Consider the following 26,291-nt stretch of genomic DNA (forward strand, 5'->3'; position numbering starts at 1 on the left):
TCTCAGAGAAAATGGCAGCGATCAATAATACTAATGAATGGTCACTTATGCTCGCTGCCTCTTTGCTAATAGGGTGTTGATTTAGAACAAAAGCTTGTGACTCTAAAACACAGATACCCAATCTTACAGCAGGATGGCTTAGGGATTAGCCAATCAGGGGCTGCGTTTTAAAAGAAAGCTTCTGAGAGAGTTTTAGTGAAGGAATAACTGAAAGTACTTTGTGGTCTAATTTTCGTAAATGTTGCATTGAGGATGTTGGTTTGGAGGTGATTGCTAACAAGTACAGACTGCTGTAGGCGTTTAATACACGTAATTTAATATTTTTGTGGGATTGACACTGAAAAAAGTGTTTTTTTTTTATTTTGTAGGATTTGAAGGAACATTCTGACCGAACAATTCATTTTTGTACTCTATATTCCATATTAATTTAATCCTGTACCCCCTCCTTTAAACATTGGGTCTGTTTCATCTCGTGTTATTTTCTATACATTTCTCCATCACTACAGAGGTAAGTTTCCTGCCTTTACAGCAGGTCTTTACGAGGGCTGAACGATTAATTGCATTTGCGATATTTTCACGATATCGTGAAATGCGATTTTCTAAGGCTGCAATATTTTATTTTATTTTTCTATTTTCTTGTCCTGTCTTGTACTGTCCTGTTATGTTCACAGTGTTTAAGAAGTGCAGTCCACATGTTTACATGTTTCATGAAACGTGAAGTTGGTTAGATATGTTGAAGAGGTAAAGCCACAGATTTGTTTACTTTATTGTTGTAATCTTTGCTTTAAAATTTACATTTTATATTTATTTAAAGTTTAAATAAATCTGAAATAGTTTATTATGAAACAGAGTGATTTATTGCTTGTATTCATTGAAAAATACATGACAAGAGGCCCTTGAAAAAATAGATGCATATTAAATCACAATCTCAATAATCTCAATATAAAAAATTGCAATTAGATTATTTTCCAAAATCGTTCAGCCCTAGTCTTTACCATGAAACAAATACATTTCTATTTGTTGATAATCTTAAAATGTGTTGGCATGTCATGTTTTTTTTTTGAACGTGAACTCATATTGATATCAAAAATTTCTTGTGACCCCAAAAACATTTTTTAATCTCCAGAATCTCCACGTTTGTTATACTGTGTGTTACAAATACAGAGTAACAAGGATTACTGACAAGTTGTACCAGCTCAGATATTTTTACACTGCATTTTATTTAAATTCGTTTTATTTTTGAGAAAGTGAAAGTATAGAATACTGTTGTTTAATGTTGTGCGTTGTGTTTTAATTTAGAAAAGAATCACAATCTAAACGTTTAAAACTTATATTCTTACTCAGTTTTTTTTAACCAATAACTAGATGTTCCAGACGACCCCACATGGGTTCACGACCCCAAGGTTGAAAAAAACACTGGTGTAATGTCAGACAGGTTTTTCAAGTTCACAGCAGTGGACGGAAAGCATTCCTCGGAAGACATGTACAGTATAACCATTAACCATCCTTCATCCGTCTGATAGCAGGGCAAATATTTAACGCTGGATAACATATTGAAAACCAATACAATTGTGGTTTATGTTTATTGTTCTCACTCATTTTAAAAACTTCTCTGTGGTCCTATTCACCAAAACAAAATGGAAAAAGATAGACGCATAAGAGTGATTGTCTGACAAATATTTTCACTCTGAATCATACCCTAATATAGGCCTCAGCGATATACAGTATCAAGATTTATGATATACTGAGATTTCTATTTTCACAATGGAATTTAAGAAATATAGTGGAGATAAGAATTTTGATCTAGCCCTATCCTATCAGAACTTTTACATTACACATATTTTGTTAAGTGAATATGCTACTTGTTAGGATAGGAGGGATTGCTGCAGGTAAACTCAGACAATGATTTGTATATAGATAAGATGAAGTGTCTGTATGTAGAACAGGTTGGAGCAGCCTGAGCAGTTTGCAGTGTGAGAGGAATGTGGACTATTTCCTTTCCCTGTCTGTCATCAGGCAGAGTGTCAAGGAGGCCATCAGGCTGTGGGTGTTTCTGCTTTGTTGGAGTGCTGCTGTGAGTCGGAACTTATAGAGAGCTGTGAGTGGGAGTAACGCAGTGGGGAGAAACAATCACAACACCGGCTACAAAAGTCTGTTGCGTGAGCTGGAAATGAGCGGCAACAATGTCAGGCGTCTCAATGCATTGACCATTACGAGGTGTGATGGTGCGCCAGACATTCGTCTTGTAAATGTGGAGAGAATAGGTAATGGTGTTTTTTTATTTCGTTGTTTTTTATTCTGTAAACGTAAGGAAAACAAAACATTTATAACACGTAATAAAAGTGAAAGTACAGCCAATTGTTCATAACATTTGGGGTCTGTTTTCTGCTATCAGCAGCAACCACACTACAATCCTGTGCTGTGAACTTGTGTAATGACTCTTGTAATTAGGCTCCGTGGGCTTCTGTGGTTGCTATTGTTATTTTGAGACCAGTTCAGCCAGGATCTGCAGCACACATCCCAACTATTAACCAGAGGTATAAAGAGTACTGATATCTCCTACTCAAGTAGAAGTACTGTTACTTGATTGAAATTGTACTCAAGTACAAGTAAGTCTTACATAAAATAGTACAAGTAATATGTAGCTCATTAAATAGTACCCAAAGTAAAAGTTACCCCCCCCCATGTTTATTGCTGGTAATAAATCTTGCCACGGTTCGCTTGAATACAGTAAACATCTCATGTATAAACTTAAAAAGGAAGAGATTAAATCTTCCACAATTCGAACTTCATTTATTTTCCATAAAGACATTTGTATAAAATAAATACTTTGTCAAAAAAAAAAATTTGAATAAAATAACACCAATGAATTCAATTAAAAAAAAAAAAAAAAAAAAAAAATTCTCAGGATTTAGGCATAACTAAATTTATGAACTCTAAAACTGAGAAAAACCCTGGCTGTTTTGGCTTGGTGCGTTATGTTTAATCTGATTGGTCGGCTATGATGTGATACATTTGATTGTAGTCGGTTCATTTCATTTTTTGTAGGTTAACAATGTTCGTTGATCATTTAAAAACAAAAATATATAATTTACTCAGTAATGGTTTGTTGTAGAAATGTAACTAATGACTTCAATTCTTTTAAAATGTATTTAAGTACAAGTAAAATTACTGATTTAGAAATATACTTAAAAAAAAAACTCAGTAGTACTCATATAAGCAACTCAATTACAGTAATGTGAGTACTTTGTAATCTGTTACTTTCACCTCTGCTATTGACCTGCAGCAATTCTGATGAAAAGCCAGAAATTGTTTTTTATGGCGTTGTTTTGTTTGCTCCATAATATTTGAATAGATGATACAGCCAGATAATTTGAAGCTAGAGCTTGTTGTGGCGGTTTTGATGGATAAGACGGAGTCTAGCTTTAGGGTTGCTGGTCAGATGTGGACTCAGGGTTTGATATGTCAGGTGTTTTTGGGAATAGAGGGGTCTGGGATTTGGAGGTTAACCAGCTTTCAGCATGTCTGCCTCAGTGAATCGGCCACTGTTTAGTGCTCTCAGGGTTATGTATGTTGCTGATAGCGTGAGTTAAAACATGGCTGAGCCTCCTCAGACCGATGCCTTAGTGAGTGCTATCAGTGTACGATTCTATCTGGCCTGCTTACGGCAGTCTAACCAGAACTGACCAGGAGAGAGTTCTGTAATTACATATCATAGCTGTCTGACTGTAGTTTGGTTTGTGCTGAGTCTTTCACTACTATAGAAACTGTGCGAAAAACTTTATAAAACAACAAAAAGGTATTGCACCAACTTAACCCAAACTAGTGACCTGTCCAGGCTGTTTTCTGCCATGCACTATAAGTCAGATTGGATAAAGTAGGAGCCAATAACACTTGTATTTTCCACAGTGTTTGAATGCCAAAGCAATTTTCTCCAACAGGTGCAACTTAGAACATAAAATTACAATACAATTACGTTATTATGTTGCAAACTAATGTCGAAGTTCTTTTAAAATCATGTAAATCAGATCCCAATCTGTTATGTTTGTCCAAAGAGCCCAGTCATTACACAGAGGTCATGCTTGCTACTAAATGGACAGAAAATTCATGCATTATTCAAGACTCCTAATTAGATTTTAGTCTGTTGGGTTGTGTGCGGCTTTAGCATAATCAGCATCTGTAACATCTGCTCCCCACAACTAATCGTAGTGATATTTATTTGCAGTAACAGACAGCAATTACCGCCCTTAGAAAAAGAACATCAGTGAGCACTGTAGTGAATGTGAAAGCACCGTCTGTTGTTAGTGGGAGGAGGGGTTGCATGTGATCTGATTCCTTTCATGTTAGTCATATAAGCTGGAAATCATGAAAGCCCTGGACTTTCCCCATCAGTGATACAGTAGCTGCTCACGGGCATTTTTCAGTTCAATTCAACTTTATTTGTGTAGCGCAAATTACAACAAAGTCATCTCAATGTGCTTATCAAAATATAACATTCATAATAGGAAAGAAAAAACCAAACAAGATCCACATGAACAAGCATTTAGCGACAATGTTGTCAACATTAACAATGTATGACTATGTGGTATTTTATTAATAAAGGGAAAATGATGAATTTACAAGGCATTAGCATCTCTCATAATGACTTTTTTTTTAAAAAAATCAAAAAAAGACAGTGTAGGGCTCATAGGTCAATAAATTGAAGATTTTTTGCTCGAAAAATATGTCAAAGATTTAAATTGCTACTCCAAAGGTTTAAAGTAAACACTCAAATAACTGACAATATTGGAAAAGTTATACGCATTGCACTGTGGGACATAGAGTCCCGTAAAGAAATGCATAGAAGTGTTTTTGCTTCATTCTGACTGTGATTTCTTGTGTTTCTTTGTCAGACAAAGAGGACAGTGATATACTTGGCATGTTTTTGTTCCTGTTTGTTTTCGGTATTCTCAGTGATATCACCACACTCTGTAAGACATTAGATTTCGGCCATATTTGGATCTTTCCCTGTAAACTTAAAAATAAACATTGGCCATTGTTTTACAGCAGCTTTCAGTACACGAAAACACATGAAATGTGGTGGGAAGTAACTTTGGCAGAGTTTTGGGGGATAACACAAAAAATAAAAACAATTCTAGTCATCCCTCTATGGGACTCCACATCCCACAATTAAATGCGAAAACTTTTCAGAAAGTGAGTGTTTATGGTAGAGATGAATGCAAACGTTTGAGTTGCAATTTCACATCTTTTACATCTTTTTTTCCAAGCAAATTAGGTTTGATTTCGGAGTGCAATGATTAAACTGCACATGAGGTAGGCATCTCAAATATAAATGAAAAATGTAGAGCATTGCTGTCCAAACTACTAACTTCCATTTTGCACATTTTTAGAAAGAAACAAAACTGTTCTGAGCTTTTTGCCAAAAATGAAGTGCACAGCAGTATTTTGGGGCTGCAAGGTTTATCGATATCGAATCACAATCGAGTAGGGATGTAACGATTCACTCAACTCCCGATACGATTCGATTCACGATACTGGGTTCACGATACGATTCTCTCACGATTTATTTTACAAAATGGGACTGTAGACAATTTTTTTTTGGGAAAAAAACTAGAAAATACTGTATTATTTTCCTTTTATATTTCATTGTCAAAAGAATCCCTTGATGAACTATTCAAAACAATGTAATTTAACTAAAAATAAATCTTGAATGAAATAAATAAAGGAATAGGAAAATGAAGCCTATTAATTTAAATTCTGGTTCTATAATAAACAATGCAAAACTGCATAATAGTTCTTTTTCTTTTAAAAGTGCAACTGAAAATGTATTTTGTGCCTTACGATTAATCGTTACATCCCTACAATCGAGGTTTTGGCTACTACAATAACGTAACCTCAGGAGACTGAGGTTTTTTTCTTTTGTCTCTGGCGTTTGAGTGATGTTCACCAATCAGAATGGTGGAGCCCTGTGATCTCATGTTCAGCTGGAACAGATAAAAGGTCTGAGTTTCCATAAAGCAGATCCCAGTGTTTAGACAGATGCTCTGTGATTCCTCCAGAAGAGGGCGCAGTCCATATAAAACCAAATATTTTTGAAAGTAGATTCATGTGTTTTGTTCTAATGTGGGGCAATTTGAGCAAGAATATATTGTTTGACAGTTTACAAGTAACATGACTTCCTTCACTCATCATTTTAGCAGTTTATGCATTTAAATGTATCAAATATAAAAATCAGAAATCGAATTGATATTGGTCCGAAAGGTTTTTAGACAAAATTGTGCAGCCCTATTTACAAATGAAGAAAATCACAAGGTTTGACGTAGATGATATAATAATGATAAGGGTTTTAGGTTTCCTTGTACTGCAAAAAGAAAGAAAAAAATGTCCAAATGCAGTAGCTTTGTGGATGTGAAATGTGTCTGGTTGAAACAAGTTTGGGCTTAAAGAGACATCGGCTTTACTTGGGTCGGACGGGTTCGGGTCGTGCTGGAGCCAGGTTGGGTCTTCCTTTTTCAGCCCAAATAAATCTCTGACAACAACGTGCCACTGACTGGCTCTTTACTCCTGCTAACTTTAGCTTTCACATTAGCTTGATTGTTAGCTTCGAATGCTGCATACTCAGTGGTATGGTGGCTTCCTAAATGGCAAATGAAGTTCGTTATAAGGTTTTGTTTGCAGCCCCACCAAAACTTATTTCTGCGTTACTCAAATTACAAATTGCGGTCCTTGGCTTTCTTTGTTCGTGGTATACTGCCAAACAGTCGACATGCTAGGTTGACGGCGCTCCGGGGGAACTGTTGTTGTTAATCCGTGTAGCAGACGCATGCACACATGACCTGATGGGTGGGGCCTGTCAGTATTCTTACAGCAGAAGGGGACAGTGGCTGACCCTCAGATCTTAGCGGAGGTCGAAAAGATCGGTGGAAAAGATTGGTTTCATATGCAAGTATTGGCCGATCAACAATCCCCCAAAATTAAGGAAATGGACCGATTGATCAGTGCATCCTAAATTTGATTTATTGATCCATGAGGCCTAAACAATGGATTTATCTGATTTAAAAAAAAAATAAATAAATAAAAAAATCTCGTCTCCAGCAGCTTTAAGCAATGATTGAAAAAAGTCATGCCGCATGTACTTTTTAAAGCAAAGCGCAAAACAAAATAAATGGTTTTGTCTGGCATATCCAAATAAAGCAATCAGTGAACAGGCGACTTTATCCAAGACATGCCATTACAAAAACAAAATCAAAGTCCTGATTAGTTCAGTTTCTCATCTCATTTTGTGGATGGTGACCTCGCTAACTTTACCGCTGACCCTCAGGGTGGTGGCGACACGCCTGCTTGGAGGTCTTGAGAAGCAGAAAACCGCATGCGAGTGTGAGATTAGTAAAGCGGAACTTGCAAACTCAGTGACCTATTTGTTGTAGTAGTCTGAGGCACGTGATTGTCTGAGAAAACTTCAGCTCACTGGCAATTACTCATCCATGCATACTTGACAACCAATAGGGAGAAAACGCTAAACATGCAAGTTGGAGCTTCTAAGATCATATATTGTTAATTCGCTTGGTTCTGTCCCATTGGGTTACGTATTCTTTGTATTAAAATGGCAAAAATACAGCACTCCGGAGATCCACAGTTTTATGCATAATGCATTATGTGTATACAGTAGAATTGATACGCAATGTGATCCCAGATTACGCTGCATTTCCTCCACGCTTTAAAAACAAGTAGGGGGATTGTTAACCAAACAGATTGAGTCCTCTCAGACAATTTGTTCCATTCTCCGGTCCAGTCGAGCTCTCTGAACCAGCGTAGGAGGAACGGAAGGAGTGTTTTGCGCATCACAGGCGTAGGATGCCTGCAGGGTTTCTTTGCCCCACAATTACCGCTTTATAAGACAACTTAACTGAAGCCAAGAAATGAGAGCAGCAGAGGCTTGGAGTGTGAAGATCTGCTATCTGCTTTACATCACTCTCCACTCTGCCTTTTCTGTGCTGTTTGGCACTGCCAGGTGTTTTTTTTATGTCTCTATTGCTCTCACACAACGGTGCTTCCTTTTACTACAGTTTTTCTCTTTTGCAGAGATTTCCACAAAGTTTCGTAATTTGAGAATAAAAAACACTTTTTAAAAACTGAATATAACTAGGGATGCACCGAAATGAAAATTTGTGGCTGAAGCTGAATAAGATATAAACGCTTGGCCGAATACCGAATGCGGTTGTTAAGTTTTTCACTATTTAAGTTTTTCATTTATATTAGCCCTTCAAATAAAACAAAACATGCATTCCAAAAAAAACAAAAGTGCATTAAAGGGGAGGTATGATGAAAAAAAATCACTTTATAATGCTTTTGCTACAGTGATAAACATTCCTTTAGCCTCATTCAGAGGGACAGAGTTGAAAAAGTTCTGTTTCCTCAATCAATTGTTATTCCACATTTTGTAAAAAGTCAGCTTCAAACGGGTGAGTTGGATTTTGCTCACAACTCAAACAAACAATGCAGTTTAATATAGAATATATATTATACTTTATTGCCATATATGTAAAGGCAAACTGCACTACTGGATGCCCAAACTGCACTACTTTTTCTGCTACCGATCATGTTGGGAGTCACTGCTTGGAGCCACGGCCATCGTTCACACACATCAGATGTTAGCTCTACGTGCTAATGCTACACCAGCCTATGCAGCGAGAATCGACATCGCTTGTGAACTGAGGAGGAAACGATGGGGATGTTTACGGATTCGTGACTCAGTGCTAACAACGGACTCGGTTGTAGAATTAGACGACTTCCAACGGTGACGGACAACGGAGTGCGGAAAGGATAGAGTCTGGCTGTGTTTGTGTGTGGAAAGGAGCTGCTGCTCTGGTTCTGCAGCAAGACACTTTTCCGACTCAAAATCACTGCACGTTGTTTGATTGCGTCATTGCGTCACACGCTACTATTCGGCCTTGCTTTTAACTCACTAAACCGAAGGCCAAATGTTGCTTTTTTTGCAACATTCGGCCGAATATTCGGTGCATCCCTTAATATAACCTGTTTCCTAATGGTGTAAGCATAGTTCTTTATGATAAGTCGATGACAGACCACAATTTTGTATTTGGGGGAATATTCAGCAGTGCCATGAACATTATGGCATTATTTCGTATTAAGGAGAAAATTGAAGGCTCATGTTTTATATAGATTTTCAATGCAAATGTGGTTTTCCTACCATTGTCATTGTTAAATACTGGTGATGTTTGTCTAGGACAGGGAAGTGGATGACACAAATTTAATAAAGGATGTGATCTTAAAATAAGGTTGGATATCCGTTTTATCCAAAATGAAGAGAAAGCTCGCCTTTGCAACAAAAAAGGTCAGTTGTCAGAAACCAGTAAGAACTCACTTAGGAGCTGTGGAACTGGCACTAATAGGTTTCTCCACATGATCAACTTTTTTCAAACCAAGATGTTGAAAACAAGACTCGTCTAAAATTTCAGCGTTTTTTTTTCCTAACATTCCAGAAAAAAAGTCTTCTTTGATATTTTCACAAATTAAAAATTAATCATCACTCAGCCTGGAAATGCTTAGACTTTGGCTTTTGTGCTCCATAAACATCTGACCCACTTTGCTATCAATGATCATCAGTAAATGTTGGATTCTCCTCTATAACATGGGATTGCTTCTTGTCTCATCTGTCATTCTTGCCTTCATCCCTTTGTTGTGTCCTTTTATGTAGTTGATGGAAACCAATCTGAAGCATCTCTGCCCTGACTGACTGCTCGTCTGGGATAACGTGCCCTCAGTGCGTGACCACACACTAGTCCATGCTGTTTCTGTCACTTTAAATGACTGAGCAAAGAGGAAAACGAAGGCTTGAATTGGGGGAAATTCTAGATACAAGGGACAGATAACATGTAGAGGAAAGACTTTTCCTTTGTACCTCCATTATTTACAGCTCTTGGGGGGAAGGGGGGAAGGGGGGGGGTTGTGCACCTAATTTGCAAAGCTGCTTTAGTGGTTAGATTCAATTGAGGGATTTTGTTCTACTCTCAGCCACACTTCAAACACTGGGATGAAGGCGGACAAAGCACGAGATGGAGAGGGTGTGTGTGTGTGTGTCTGTGTGTCGTGTGTTTGTGGTGTGTGTGGGTTTGTGTGTGTGTGTGTGTGTGTGTGTGTGTGTGTGTGTGTGTGTGTGTGTGTGTGTGTGTGTGTGTGTGTGTGTGTGTGTGTGTGTGTGTGTGTGTGTGTGTGTGTGTGTGTGTGTGTGTGTGTGTGCGCGCGTATGTGTGTAAAACAGAGATTGAGAAACAACGTATAGGAGAAGCACAATCTGGTATTGCTCCATGTGAAAATGACCTACTTCCTGTCAGCATGTTCGCAAATGGATTTCAGTGTTGAAATGTGTGTGGAGGAGAGAGTGGGTTGTCCTCTGTGGTGGGGGGGGGGGGTGCTGTCTAAGTGAGGGGGGTGACGTGGCATGGTTTAATGAAGGATAAGTATAGGTGGCCTTTGGGATCCTTAGTGTGAAATAAAATTAATGTTGTGCGTAAAATGTAAGATTTAGTTACACAGCGTATATACAGCGTGAGATGATGATGATGTGCTGCTTTCTTCGTCTTTGCTGTGTTCAGGGTTGGTTTCAATTATATTTGTAATTTTGTAATTGATAACTTACAAATATGGCATAATTATAATTCTAACTGTAATTGAAAACACCTGTTTTAATCCTTATTGACATGTAATGGAGTTCAGGTAATTGACTTTGTAATTGTAATTGGCATGGAATTTAATTAAACGCAAAACTGGATAACCATGTTAGAGTTCTATGGCTCACACCTATGTAGTTAATACTTATTAAAATGTGTTTAATATCAAGTTTTCCCATTGTACGCACAAAATTAAATGTAAAAACTGAGAGAGGAAGAGCGCGTCGAGAGGGCTGTTCACTTCTTCTCCGGCCGTACGTTTACAGCACTTATCATAGACAGCTCCGCTTTCAAGGTTTAAATGATCAATGGAGTTACTGAAGGATGAGTTCACTCAGAATGTAGGCTTATTCAAGAAGTTAACCACTTTAATGTGCCCCGGTAAGTTGAGGAAGTGTACAGCTTCTCGCTGCAGCCGTCTCACTGTAGCAGGAGGGAGGGGCTGCTGCCTTGCACGTTTATGGGCGTTGAAAGTTTGTGAATATTTAGCATTTGTGGGTTTTTGTTTTCTAAAAGTTTGGTTGACCTTTGTGATGAAAGTGGATAAATTACCATTGACTATGCGCTGTCCTTGGTGCTGAAACATGGCAGATTTGACAACTGTCACTCAGAGTGAGACCGATGCGCTCCTTAACGAGTGATTGTCCGTGCTTCTTTAATGCTGATTCATCATTCTTTTATTAAACATTTAGGTTAATTAGTTCACGTGATATTATTGGCACGTTTATTTAGCAAAAGGTGCTTTAAAAAAAATGTATTCCCTGACATTTTTCTCTCTCTCTTCTTGCCGAAACAACACGCGGCCTGTGTTCCGTGACCTGATGATTTACAAATTAAACACTGGTCAAAACTGACCCATTATCATAAGAGAGGCTATCAGAAATCAAACCCAAGAGGAAGAATGGCCTCTTTAATTAAAGGATCAGTAATTGTGATTAATTGAATTTGAAAAGATACTGTAAGTTCCTGTGAATGTTTCCTTGTTGTTGTTGTTTTGTTTTTTTTCTCTCCCTTACTCTCACAGGGCTGTTGTGTAAATTGCTTCCAAAACATGAATTATAATTTAGTTTTAGGGAATGGTTAATAATAATATGTTATTGAAGCTAAAGTGGATAGAAGCATTCCTGACTGGGAGGAGCACATTCATTCCTTCATTCAGGTCACCTGTGACGCTTTCAGATTCATCCATTGAAAGTTACGCTGTGTCCAGATTAATCTCTTTTATTCTGACTGGCTGGTTGGAAGAAGAATGATTAATTTAATCCATACATACAGTATAATGCTGGCAGTGCCAATCCCCCCCCCCTCGCCCTTTCTTTTCCCTCACTCATTCACTCAATCACAGAGCCTGATCTGTGTGTGTTGCAGTACCTGAGGACCTGTCGTTGGAGGAGAGAGATGAGCTGTCCAATATACGGCGCAGAAAAAAGGAGCTGTTGGATGATATTGAAGTGAGTAACAGACAACGTTTGAATTTATTTGTAATTGTTTGAATTCTGCATATCAGAGGAAAAAAATGTGTGTTATCAATATAGTGAAAGCTGTTATCATTACCTGCTGTATTTTTATCATTGATTAAATGTGAATGACATATTTGTATATATATATATATATATATATATATATATATACACACATTATACATACATTATATGCTGTGTATCAGGGTTGGGGTCGATTAAAATTTTCAGTTACGATTACGTTTTCAATTAGAATTCAATTACAATTACAGTGACCAGCATTTTTTACCAATTACAATTCATTTACAGTTATTTTTTATCCTTAGAAAGTCAATTGCAATTACGTTCTCAATTACTAAAATTCAATTACTATTAATCACAATTACTGAGCCTTTAATAAATAACCTAATAAAACATAACCTTCCTCCTGTGTTAGCTTCCTGTGAGCATCTGTTGTGACAATGGGTCCTAAATCAGCTGTAAAATACATCTTCTATTGGTTATCTTGTTTGGCTTCATAATCATTTAAAATATAGGTTATAATGTTTTGGTGTGGGCGTCTGCGCCTTTTTTTGTATCACTATAACCCTAGATTATTTTTTTTAATGGTAAAATTAGGAAAAGCTTGATATGAAACATATTTTAGTAATTCTTAACTACATACAGTATGTGTAGAACTGTACATAGAACCGTAACATGGTTCCCCAGTTTTGCGTTGAATTGTAATTCACAATTTTGAACACAATTCCAAAGTCAAATATTTAAACTCAATTGCAATTTAATTGCGATTATGACAGCAACAGATTTTTCTTACAATTACATAATTGTAATTAATTATCAATTACGTGATTGCAATTATAATTGACCCCAACCCTGCTGTATATACAGTATATTGTTGATGAAACTACAATAATTAAATAAAAGCAAAGTATTTAGTAAGATATGCATATTTATCAATGCATATGATATTGTGAACATAGTACAGGTGTAAAATGGAGCAACATCCAGTAGGGATATGCAATATTGAACAGTCGGACACTGTTTTTTGTGTGGCTGCCTAATACCATGGGTGGAATGAATGCAAGTTTAAAAAAACAGTGTGTTTGAGGAATGCACAGACACTGACTCTTGTTAAGAATCGAATAATAGGGTTAAGATTAAGGGTCTATTATTTTCTTACAGAGGCTGAAGTTTGAAATTGCAGAAGTAATGACTGAGATCGAACAGCTGACATGTGTGGGCGAAAGGTGAGTCCATCCATCCATCCATGGATAAAACGTTCAGTCTGTCACATGCATCTTAAACACATCCATTCTGCTGCTGTGCTTTACAGCCCAACACGTTAGTGAACTTGTTTCAGGTTTTATTGACATAGTTTAAGCTTGTTTCTGCTTATGCCTATTTATTAGTTGAATCATGTCAGAATCAGAATCAGAAAGGTTTTTATTCACCAAGTACAGTTTAAAAAACAGCACAAGGAATTTAACTTGGCAGTTGGTGTGAAGAACAGAAAAAGCCCCGAAAGTCATATATATCCCCGCGTCACCCGTGACTCTGTTCCTACAGAATCCTCTCGCGGAAACACAAGGATTCTGAGTGACAGAGAAACTCTGTCGGTCATCTGGGATTCATAGAACCGTAGTTACATACCTAACTTTCATTCTATTTCATCCCTACTGACCGCCAGAGGGCGGTGCTGAAAGCACTGAATGACTAATATCGACACTGTCACCAAGAATCCTCAGTACACACCTCACTGAGATGACCCAGGAGATCCTTGCAGAAGAACTCAGCCAAGAGGAGAAGGAGTGGCTGCATTGACATTGTAGTATCTGGTGAATGTGCACGGCGAAGCCCACGATGCAGCAGCACAGATATCCTCCATAGGAACCCCCCTCAAAACTGCCCATGAAGTGGAGACGCTCCTGGTAGAATGGGCTTTAAGACCGGGCGGTGGAGCACAACCTCCCGACCGACAGGCATTGCGAATGATCTCCACAATCCAATTAGACAGATGCTGTTTAGAAAGAGGACGTCCCATCTTAGGGCCACCATAACATAAAAAAGCTGGTCTAAGAGGGGCATACCATCCGTAGCCGCAATGTATGCCTGCAGCGTCCGCACAGGACACAATGCCGAACTGTCTCCACCTCTCCGGATGTGCCAACGCATCCCAGCCCAGAGGACATGGTACCCCCTCGAGGGAGAACCACAGAGGGCAATGAGTGGACTCCACTGAGGCAACAAATCCACCTTCGCCCGACCCGAACAGGCACCAAATATTGTGCACCACCTTTGGGTGGAGGGACCACTCCCCTGGCGGGAGCTTCCAGCGGGAAAGGGAGTCTGCAACCTGATTGTGGTCTCCTTGTAGATGAGACACTCGCAGAAGTTGTGCTGACCGGGTGCCCCCCTGGTGATTAATGTGGTAGACGGTTGAGGTGTTGTCTGATCGAACGAGAATGTGTTTCCCTTTTAAGTGAGGCAGAAAATGCTGCTGGGCCAAATGAACAGCACGCAGCCCCAGTACGTTTATATGGTCGGAGCGGTCTCTCAGAGACCAGTCCCCCTGAACTGCCCTGTGCTGCCTCACAGCGCCCCATCCCGTGGGGCAGGCATCCGTGGTGACCACCTCCTTGCGGCCACCACCACAACCCATGGGAACCCCCCGGACAGAAAATTCCTGTCCCTCCATGGGGCCAGTGCACGGATACACTGCCATGTAACCGCAGCATCCGATGCCTGTGCCGTTTTGCGTTTGAGGCGGAAACTGTTCAGCCACCTCTGAAAAGGGCACAGCAACAGCAATCCTGTCACACGACACGTGTGACAGAGGTCAGCTTCCCCAGCAGCTGAAGGAAGGCAACAAAATGGAGATGATTGCTAAGCTTGAAGCATGAAATCAGGCAGAGTACATCGTCCACCTGGCAACCGATGGGGCAAGCCTCCAAGAACAGCCCAAGAACGTTGTAGCTTGGGACAGGAGTCAGGTTGTTCATTCTCCCGATTCACCATTAGACCCAGCTTGGCCACATGGGCGAGCAACTGGTGCATATCTCCGGTTACACTCGCCTTGGACGGAGTGGCAACTAGCCAGTCGTCCAGATACGGTAGATAGAATCTTTATTCCACTAGACTGCAAGGGGGTCAGGGCCACCTTCACACAGCAGGTGAACACCCTCGGGGAGAGGGAGAGCCCAAAGGAGAGCAGCCTGACCTACTAATGATGGCCCCGATAAGCAAACCTGAGGAAGCGTCGATGGTGTGGGGCAATTGGTACATGAAAGTAGGCATCCTTCAAATCTATTGACGTAAACCACTCCCTCTTTGATTGACTGAAGGACCTTCACATTGGTGAGCATGTGGAATGGCAGAACTTTCATGTAAAGATTGATCCCCCATAGGTCCAGAATGGGATGAGGAACACGGAATTCCCTGCCAGATCCCTGTTGATTATGGCTGTCACCACCAGACCAATCTGAGGTGGTGGTTGAACATTTGGGCCAGCAGTCGAGCGCCTCAACCTCTGGGGAGGGGGCACAGTGCGACTGAGGCCTGAAAGCTGCTGCCTGGTTTGTCAGGCTTGGACAGTTTGTTCCAGCACCTCCAGGGCTGCTGACCCAAACAACTGCCCTGGCTCCAAGGTTATAGACAGACAAGGCTGACTGAGCGAGCCAAACCTGCCTGCAAGCCTGAACAAGGTCAGACATAACCCCTCCAAGATCCCTCGTCAAACAGAGCAAAAGCCTGCAGGGCTGCGTCATTGAACACCTACCAGCAGCGGGCCGCACCAGTAGCATCTTCCAGGGAGGCAGTTGTTGCAAACATAAGATGCGCCAGTGAATTGCCTAGACAACCAGCGTGAGCACCAGAGTTATGCTCTGCTGAGAAGGTCATCAGTAACGCGACGTCTGGGCAGAGGGCACATAACATCCTGGCGCAAGGCCTCCTCAGGTTACTCAATGAGGGATGCAACAGGAGGTTCCACAAGAGGCATTCAATCCAAGCCCGCCGCCACCAAATTATGCATGGCCGCCAACACACGACCATCTGATGAGAGGCGTGCTAAGAAGCTTGGGTCCCTCCATCAGGCATGTAACTCCCTCAGATATTCCTCAGAAAGAGGAACAACAAAAGGTGTGGGAGGCCGTCCACATATAAAAAAGGCACTGCCAGGGCCAGCCTGATCTGGCTGGGGAACATCCAGCTTCAGGCAACTCAGAGCCTGATGTAGTACATCCTGCATGGAACCATCTGTCTCATCAACCTGACTCTGACTGGATGATAGTGAACCAGATGCAGAAGCATGAGGACAGAGCATTGACTGTGTCAAACCATCATGAAAATGAGAAGCCGACGCTGCCAGAGAGAGAACATTCTCCTCCTGCTCCAGAACAGGCATGGGTGGGGAAGAAAACCCAGCCTCAGAGACGGGTGCCTCCATGTGACGAGCCTGAAAAAAGGACTTCATCACAGCCATCTCCGCAAACAGCTGCTCAACCTGAGAAGACAAATCTTTGCTCCCCTTGGTTCTCTTTGGGCTTTGGAGGAGCCCGTCGCTTGTGGCAGACTCATAAAGCCGCTTGGAGCGTCTTGTCTGGCCCAATGGTACCTGTCCTGAAGGTGAAAAGTCAGCAAACACTCGCGCTGGGGACACCGCTGCCATTCTAGCCACCCTGACTGCCCGTGGCATAAAGCTGCAGTTCATGCACGGGTTGTCTGACAATGCCTCCCTCAGATGGTCAGGCCCAAAGCAAGCAGAGCAGAGGTCGTGTCCATCGTCAGCTTGAAGTGCAGCCCCACAAGCCGCACAACAGTGGGAGCCGTTCATAACACTCCTGCCCAATTAGAACCACTGACAATAGCACACACAATGCAGGCTGTAACGCAACAATAGTCCAGTGTCAAGTCTTAGGCCAAAGGTGGGAGCGGTGTGGTCTTGTGAACGCCACCCTACCCGCTAGGACCAAATGAATGAAAATAAAAGGGAGTGTTGGTTATATGGACCAATATACCCAGTATGAAGCTAGTGGGGACACGGGTGCTGCATTCACCAATTAAAGCCACACAAAACAGACCACCAGCAGCGGTTAGATTCTGGGAGAGGGAATGCAGACGCTGGCCTCCATCAATTAGAGCCACACAAACCAGACCACCAAAAAAAAATGGCAAACTACTCGCGATGGTTAGCAATACTGGAGATACAACCAAAAAGATGGGTTGCGGGGGCGCGTACGCCGCATTCACCAACAAGTCTTAGCGAAAACAAAGAATGATAAAGCATCTGTAACAATACACACACAGATCCAGCTAAGAGCCCGAGGTCAGGAGAGGGGGGTGTGTACGCCGCCATCACTAAAAAAAGACTTAAGTCTGGTTAATACCTGTGTCAGAAAATGCTGATGAAACGGAGAATATCCCTTTGCAGCCCTTGGAGGGTGAAGTCCGTTGCTCCAACCGATACGGTGAAAGGGCATCCAGCGACGAAAAAAACACAGCCCAAGTTTGCAGTGGCTTATCTGCCATGCAAGTCGAACCGCACATGAGAAAAATGAGGAACAGAGTCACAGGTGACGAGGGGATGATATTACTTTCGGGGCATCATCCCGGGTCACAGGTGTGACTTTGTTTGTATTACTCCTCAAACTGCGCATGCGCAAAGGGAACATTCAGTGCTTACAGTACTGCCCTCTGGCGGTCAGTAGGAATGAAATTGAACATAACCTTACGCTCTGCGCTTTGCGTACAGCAGTGCAAAGAGGTGCTTCACGCTTGGCGCCGGTAATAATAATGATAAATATGAAGGATAAGGGATAAATAAAGGTTAAAGGATAAATATATACATATATACAAGTGCTGCAGGTAATATTGTCTATTGTCATATTGTGAAAGTCAACATTTAATGTATATATATCACCCCCACCCTTGACAGATTTTTTGTTTGGTGCCTGGTCTAGACAGGGATCTGTTCATTTAGAGATATGTTTATGGATGGCCTGTTCTCATCATTTGAACAGATTGTCTTAAAATTTGGAATCCCAAGGTCTCATTTCTTTCGATATTTACAGATTCGAAGTTTTATGTTCTCTAATCTCACCCAGTTCCCTTTAAAGCCCCCAGACACTCTCCTGGACTTGATTTATGATCTCAGATCATCCAAGAGGGGAAAGATAGGTGACATCTACTCGTTACTAATGGGAGAGAGCTCAACCAGTCTAAAGTCTCTTAAAAACATCTGGGAGAAGGACCTCGGTGTGAGCGTTTCAGACATCCTATGGTCAAAGATGATTGATAGAATGTACACATCTTCAATATGTATGAAACATACCATCATGCAGTTTAAAATATTTCACCGGCTACACTGGACCAAAGTTAAACTTTCAAGATTTTTAATAAATATAAATCCCATATGTGATCGTTGCAAGCAATTCCCAGCCACTTTAATTCATATTCTTTGGGAATGCCCTGGGTTATCTAATTACTGGAAGTTAATATTTGATACACTTTCCAAAATTATAGGCAAGGATTTAAGAGAATCTGCCTTCCTGGCTGTATTTGGTGTGGAGACGACAAACCTGAGCTTGGAACACCACACACAAAGCTGTCTGTCTTTTGCCACTCTTATAGCCAGAAGACAGATTTTGATTAGATGGAAGGAATGTAACCCTCCAACATTTACACAGTGGATTAAAGACATGCTGTACTTTGTTAAACTAGAAAAGATAAGGTATACTGTCAATTTTTACTGTCATGGCAGCCCTTTCTAAGTCATGTTGAAAGTCTAAGCTCTGATAATTTTATAAGTGACTGAACCTTAAGTTCTTTCTCTGTAACAGATATTACAAACCCAAACATTAGAAACTTTCTTTGGTCTTTAGGTGCCCCTTTGGTTCACATGTCACTGCTCCTCGCAGCTGTGCTTTCCAAAGTCAGTTTGTGACCAAGATGACATAATGTATAATTTATTGTAACTCACTGGACTGCATTTTGTTTACTCGTCTTTATTTTATGTGTGTATGCATATGTATATGTGTATATATTCTTCCTTGTTATTGTTATCATTGTTAGGTATTATCATTATCTTGTTTAATTACTAATTATTATTATTTTGTAATCTTTTGACTATTGTGGCTTCCTCAATGTTTCTGTGGGAGGTTGGAGGGGGTGGGGTTCCTTGTTTTATTTCAATAATGAGAATGGCTTATTCTGATGACTGTATTGTAAAAATCATAAATAAACCTTGTTCAAAAAAAAAAAAAAATGTATATATAAAATTATATGATGTAATAATAGATTATATTTTGGTAAAACACAGTGAACCTCCCACTTGTTGGTATCTATGCAGTGTTTCATTAATCCCGCATAGTCTGTCGAATGATACGGGGCGGTCCCTCAACCTAATACTAGACAAACACTGTGATCTCTTTTGATTGGGTGGTGAAGTGAAGTGAGGTTGTGTCAGCCTGTGTCTCAGGTGCAGCGTGCAAAGGGACTGAGGATATTCTGGGAACACATGTAGGAAGCATATGCGTACACATGCATGTTGCAGGATTTTCCTTTGGGTAAAGGAGGATTCTATCAAATATTCAGTTGAGTGTAGAATGATCATTAAATCACAACCCACTTTTTTTTTAGAACTCAACCAACCTTTTGGTTTGGTACTTTTGCTCCTTACATTTTAAAACAAATGTCTGTACTTTCTACTCCTTACATTTAAAAAAAATGAGCTTGTTACTTTTAAGACCTTCGAAAATGACATCACAATGTAAAAAGACAAAAACATTTTCAAGTTTTTCAAAATATTAAACTCAATGCTCTGGGTTTCATTGAGCATTTGCAATTTCTTTTCTTGACACATTTCATTTACAATGTTTAGCTCTGAGTGCTAAATTCTCCATTTGGTCAAGGCAGTAACATATTTAACTTGTTTCCATGCACCAGTTTTCTGTTCAGTCAGGATCACTTTAGTCAAATTGTTTTATTTAGCATGGAGTTTAGATTTGGTGGTAAGGTTCTGTTCTGGGATCTCTCTGCCCTTCCAGCAGCTGCGTGGAAAGCCTGAAGCGAAGAGAGCTCCCCCTTGCTCTTCTATGAGCTACATGCAGAGGCATAAGCAGAGAGAGCGGTCAGCAGGACCCTCTGGAACAGAAGCACAGGCGTTAGATGCCAACAGAAGACACTGGTTAATTAGACAGGAGAGGAAGAGCTGGGGTTGTGGTGGGTTGAGACGAGGCATTTGCAGACGAAGCGTGCAGAAGTAGGTGTGTTGCCATGGTTTAAATGCAGCACCGTGACTTAACTCTAACCAGTTCTTAAAGAAAATAAGATATAGAATTTGCTGGTTTTAAAATCCGGTGTTGTTAATGAAGGGAAATTTGTTTCACTTAGGGATGCAAAGAATATTTGGCCGAATATATTCGGCCGAATATTGCAAAAAAGCCACATTCGGCCTTTGGTTTATTGAGTTAAAAGCAAGACCGAATAGTTGCGTGTGACGCAATGACGCAATCAAACAACGTGCAGTGATTTTGAGTCGGAAAAGTGTGTGCGCGTTGCCGCAGAACCAGCAGCAAGCAACTCCTCCTTTCCGCACTCAAACGCAGCCAGACTCTCTCCTTTCCCTAACCGCTCTCCGTCGTCCGTCACCGCGTAAAAGTTGCCAACGTGGGCAAAATCCAATTCACCCGTTTGGAGGTGACTTTTTAAAAAATGTGGAATAACAAGGAAAGGAGGAAACAGAACTTTTTCAACTTTGGCCCTCTGAATAAGGCTAAAGGGATGTATATCACTGTAGCAAAACCATTATAAATTGATTTTTTTCATCATACCTCCCCCTTAATGCACTTATAGCTTTTTTTTGGAATGCATGTTTTGTTTTACAGTATTTGAAGGACTAATATAAATGAAAAACTTTGTTGTGCTTTTTATGAAAAGCAAAGGCAACTGGAATATTTATATGTCATAATATTCAATAAACATTTACTTTCTTTAAAAAACACATCCAAAAATGTATTCTAGGCTATTTATGCACTATTTAAAAAAAATAGTAATATTTGTTATTTGGTATTCGGCCAAGCTTTTATATTTTATTTGGCTTCGGCCTCAAATTTTCATTTCGGTGCATCCCTAGTATTACTTTTTACTTTTTTTGTGCATAAGTACATTTAGCACCATGTACTTTTTTTTACTTATACTCAAGTAGGGGAGCAACTTTAATTTTTACCATTTTCATTTTTAGTATCTATACTTTTACTTGAGTACTGAAGACCAGTACATTTGCCACCTCTGCTGCTAAGTTCTCGTTGCTTTTTTTAATTCTTACAGCAAAACCACACAAAGAAACAAACAAATCGCTATGGGCAGAAAGAAGTTCAACATGGACCCCAAAAAGGTGAAGTCAGACCTGGATCAGGTTACCTACCCTGCAGCTGAATTCCTACATTATGATTAAATCAGACATCTGAAATTAGATTTCGTTTTTAAATACCTGAACCATTCATCATGAGTTATAGCATGTGCCCCCATTTTTTTCCCAACAGGGAATCCAGTTTCTGTTGGAGAACGATCTTCTCCAGAATACACCGGAGGACATTGCACAGTTTCTCTATAAAGGCGAGGGCCTCAACAAAACAGTCATCGGGGACTACTTAGGAGAACGGTAAGCTCTGAACTTGAAGTTCTGTGTGGGTTCCCTCCCATCTGTGCACCATATCAGCCCTGCATGTGCTCAGATGTTCCAGTATGATCTATGTCAGTGCTTCTCATACTTTTTTAGCTCAAGTACCCCTTTCTCTTACTTTTGAAATGCAACTCCCCCCTTTGTCTAACTACAACATTTTGCTTAGAGGTCTGTGAAAAAACAACTGTAGAACACAATGATGTAATGAATGAGTGATAACACACATTTTAAAGAATCTCGGATTGTAAATAAGTGGACTGAAGCACAGTATTTATTGTGTTTTTTGTGTCATTTTGTGTATTTTGTTGTGATTTGTCTATTCTTTTTATTATTCAGTATATTTTTCTCTTATTTTGTGTGTTTTTGTGTTGTTGGTGTCTTTTGATTGTTTCTTACGTCATTATGTATATTTCTGTTCTTTTGTGTATAATGTAGTGATCTTGTGTATTTGTCTCTCATTTAGCGTGTCTTTTGTTGTTGTTTGTGTATTACTGGTAATAGTAAGTATTATTCTTAGAGTATGCATTTTTGGTGTCATTTTGTGTATTTTGTTGTTGTTTGTCTGTTCTTTTTTTTATTCGGTGTATTTTTCTCTTATTTTGTGTGTTTTTGTTGCCGTTTTGTGAGTTGCTGGTCATATCCAGTGTGATTATCATTTATCATTATTTTAACTAAAAATAAACATAAAACCCCATATTTTTAATGCTTTAATTTGTTTATTGTCCTCTATCTCTACCTCCTGTAGTACCATTGCAAACACAAACATGATCGTGGATGTTTTCCGTGCAGTAAATAATGTGCAACAAATACGTGCTGTTCCTCAGGGATGACTTCAACATCAAGGTCCTCCAGGCATTTGTGGAGCTTCATGAATTTGCAGATCTCAACCTTGTTCAGGCCTTACGGTGAGTTCAAATGTAAGAAGAATAAGGAAAAACAAAAATGGGACTTTACTGCTCTGTTATCATAGCTCTAGTTTCTGCTTGCAAAGGCAGTAACTATGTAAACAGCAGGATTACAAGCACATTGACAAACACATCCTGGAGAAACGTATCTTATGTTTATGTGTTCCAACTGTAAGCCGACTTCAACGCTTTAGAGATCAAGAGGAACCTGCGTTATGTAGGGCAATGGATTACAGGAAACACAATGAGTGGGAAGTACATGCACTGTAAAAACAGTGCAGTACAGACATTACTCTTCTTCCATGTGTTTGGAAGCATCTGGGGCATAAAGAAAATGTGTAGTTTACAGCAAACAGTTTGTTAGACACGTTTAGTATCTATATTTTATGACATTCCCATGGGTTTTACTTTTCTCCATCACTTTTGCTGTTGCAGGCAGTTTCTTTGGAGCTTTAGACTTCCAGGCGAAGCCCAGAAGATTGATCGCATGATGGAGGCCTTTGCCTCCAGGTACTGTCAATGCAATCCAGGCGTCTTTCAGTCCACAGGTAACACACACTCACAATCACGCACGCACGCACGCACGCACGCACACACACACACACACACTGCAGACAATATACACGAGTCAGACAGTTCAGGACAGATAAGGGTCCAGTCAGTCAATAACCCCTCAATGTCAGTCTTTCTTTACCCGACAGTAAAAACAGTATGGTCTGCATACATCTTTACTCTAAAGCCCAAACGGCAGGTCTTATTAATCTGACTTTAATAGATTTTAGAAAGAGCTTTTGTTTTGTTTTATTTATCTTTGTCAGAACTTGACTGGTGCTAAAGTCCTGTGACGTTAAAGGGGACATATTATGCAATTTTTCACCCATCTTTTACAGAGTTTTATCCCCCTGAAAAGTCACTTTCTGAGCAGTTCTGAAATCAGGTCATTTTGGGGCCTACTTATGTATATTTTAATGAGTGGGCGTGTCTATAGAGGCTCACTCACTTCATGTCTCCCTCTTTTACAGCGAGATCAGTGATCAACAAAGCAATTTTATTTCTGCTATCCACACACTGTTATTGTTTTCATCCAAAAAACTGCACAATACAGTAAAACACTGTAGCGCAGCAGCAGTCATTCAAACTCTCACCGGAGTGTTAACCTGCTAAGTCACTTTCTCTTCCTCCTCTGCTCTTCTAACTACAGCAATAGTGCATCATTTATTTTCTCCAACCGCTGCGTCGCTTTGTGTCACAAACACGTCAGATCAGCGATACGAGGCGATATAACAAGGTTCGTCAATGCGCCGAACCACAAGTACACCTCCACATGAACAAATAGTGCTGACACTACAATGTATGTTCACTGTGGAGGCGTGGCATCGGCAGCAGGAAAGTTCTGTATTTAGTTTTACCGGTAGCCATCACTCCTACGCTAGCGAGAAAAACAATGGAGGACTTTCGCAAAAGTTTTCATCAAGTTAGGGGTGAAGTCCATGGGTGGAGTTCCTAGTGGAGGGGAGGGTATTTTCTTTCCCGATTTTACTTGTGACATCACAAATGTTGAAAATTTGAAACGGAGCAATTTTCTCTGTGTTATAAGACTTACACAGACCATAAACAACGACTAGTGAATTTATTTAACATTTTGTGTGCCGGTGGACACTCAAGTTACTTTATATGTGATCAAAAAACTGCAAACGTGGTATTTTCACAATATGTCCCCTTTAAAAACATTGAGCTCTGGTAGTTCACAGGTTGCATAAATCCCAGTGTAATTTGTATTGGTGTCTCCAGCAGCAATAATGAAATTGATCACTGGTCAGCCGTGGTCATTAGGGTGAGTGGCGTCTCACTGTGTGGCTGCTGCTGGCCTGATAGAGGAAATCTAGACGAGGACACGGATACCATGAATATTGATGTGGTGCAATGGTGCCACACCCTGAGTTAGTTAGTGGCCCTATTTCAGGACGGGTTGGAAATGGTGCAGAGGATGTTGACTGGGACAGTTTGTGTTGATTGATGATAAGGTTGCATGATTTTAGCTCAAAACAAAATCCTGATTTTTGTACTTTTAAAACGAGATTTTCGGTTTCGATTATAGACACTGGATTAAATTATTGCAAGTATTTGCGTTTAATTAAAAAAGTGAAAACAAATTTCCATATTGGGAATAAAGCCTTAACAAAGAATGTGAAATCCCTGCGGGATTGATAAAATAATTACCTGCCCAACCAAAAATGAATCCCTGACAATAAAAAACTTCACACAAAATTCCCATTTATAAAGAGATTTTTTTTTAACTGTTTCTAAAGGGACCGTTGTCCTTAGCAACGAGGAATGCCACCACATCTGTAATCTTTTTCTGCGTTGCTTGGGTAACGCTAATTGGCGCTTGGAGGAGCACAGCCTAAAGACGGCACAGGGAGAGAGACTCATGCTTCGTAAATGGAAAAATTGATTTTCTGATTTTAACTTTTTAAAAATAAATAATCCAAATTTGATTTTATATTGATTATTCAATTAATGAATCAATCAATCAATCAATCAATCAATCAATCAATCAATCAATCAATCTTAATTTATTTAGCGCAAATTACAACAAAGGTCATCTCATAGCTCTATCAAGATATAAATATCATAATAATAATAAGGGGCAGAAATCTCCAGCAGGACCAGGTTCAGAGGTGGCAGCCATCTGCTTTGACTGGTTGGGGTTAGTGGACAGAAGGACCAACAGAACAGGATAGAGAGATAGAACATCAGAGTGTTCCAGACTAGTTGAGCCGTGAACCACAGATCAGGAACTGCCATCATTAACTTCACAACACCTGAAACAGAGCAGAGAGAGAAGGGCGAGGAGAAGGCACTGACTGCAGAAAAAACAGGACACAGTATTATCAAGTCTGCCTGCCTTTGAATGGTACCTCACTCACTCACTTAATCTTGCAGCCTTAGTTGGTGTTATACAGCAATTCCAAACCTTTTTTTTTTGGTCGTGAACCCAGTTTGGAATCACAAATTTCTGGCAACCCCAGAGACATTTTGTCTCTAGACTCACACGTGCTGTCCCTTATAGGAGAAAATGCTAAAAGTGTCACATATTGTGCAGCTGTTTGTTAATAAATGTGCCTGTGTGGCATTTTTAATCAGCAAATTTAACCCTGAATTGTCTTTCTGGTCAGACTTTATTGAGTTAACAATATGGAGATTGATGTCGTATATCGTCATTTGGAGAAAAATAATCGAGATATGAAGTTTGGTCCATATCGCCCAGCCCTACTGCTCAGTTATTTTATTTAAACTAGATTTTACATTTGGGAAAATAAAAGTTTATAGTACAGTTCTTTTAGATGTGTGTGGTGTTTTGATTTTAAAAAGAAAAATAGTAAAAAGAAAAAATAATTCATAATCAGTAAACTTCTTTTTTTCCAATTATTAGGCATTTCCAGCGACCCCATTTTAATTCCATTCGACCCCCCATGGGGTCATGACCCCAAGGTTGAAAAACACTGACATAATGGATGAAGGTGAGCGGGAGATATGATGAACAGTCAGCTGA

The 26,291-nt window shown here is 39.9% G+C and overlaps 1 protein-coding gene across 1 annotated transcript in view; it reads left to right on the top strand.

Annotated features, from left to right (window-relative positions):
• The window catches only part of cyth3b (cytohesin 3b), a 67,946-nt gene that overhangs the window by 26,387 nt on the left and 15,268 nt on the right, over positions 1-26,291 (top strand). The window contains 6 exon segments of the mRNA XM_028455734.1: positions 12,060-12,142; positions 13,334-13,398; positions 21,476-21,542; positions 21,691-21,809; positions 22,655-22,735; positions 23,171-23,283. Coding sequence (XP_028311535.1) covers positions 12,060-12,142; positions 13,334-13,398; positions 21,476-21,542; positions 21,691-21,809; positions 22,655-22,735; positions 23,171-23,283 — 528 coding nt within the window.

This window comes from Gouania willdenowi, chromosome 8 (genome assembly GCF_900634775.1).
Source record: "Gouania willdenowi chromosome 8, fGouWil2.1, whole genome shotgun sequence".
NCBI lineage: Eukaryota > Metazoa > Chordata > Actinopteri > Blenniiformes > Gobiesocidae > Gouania > Gouania willdenowi.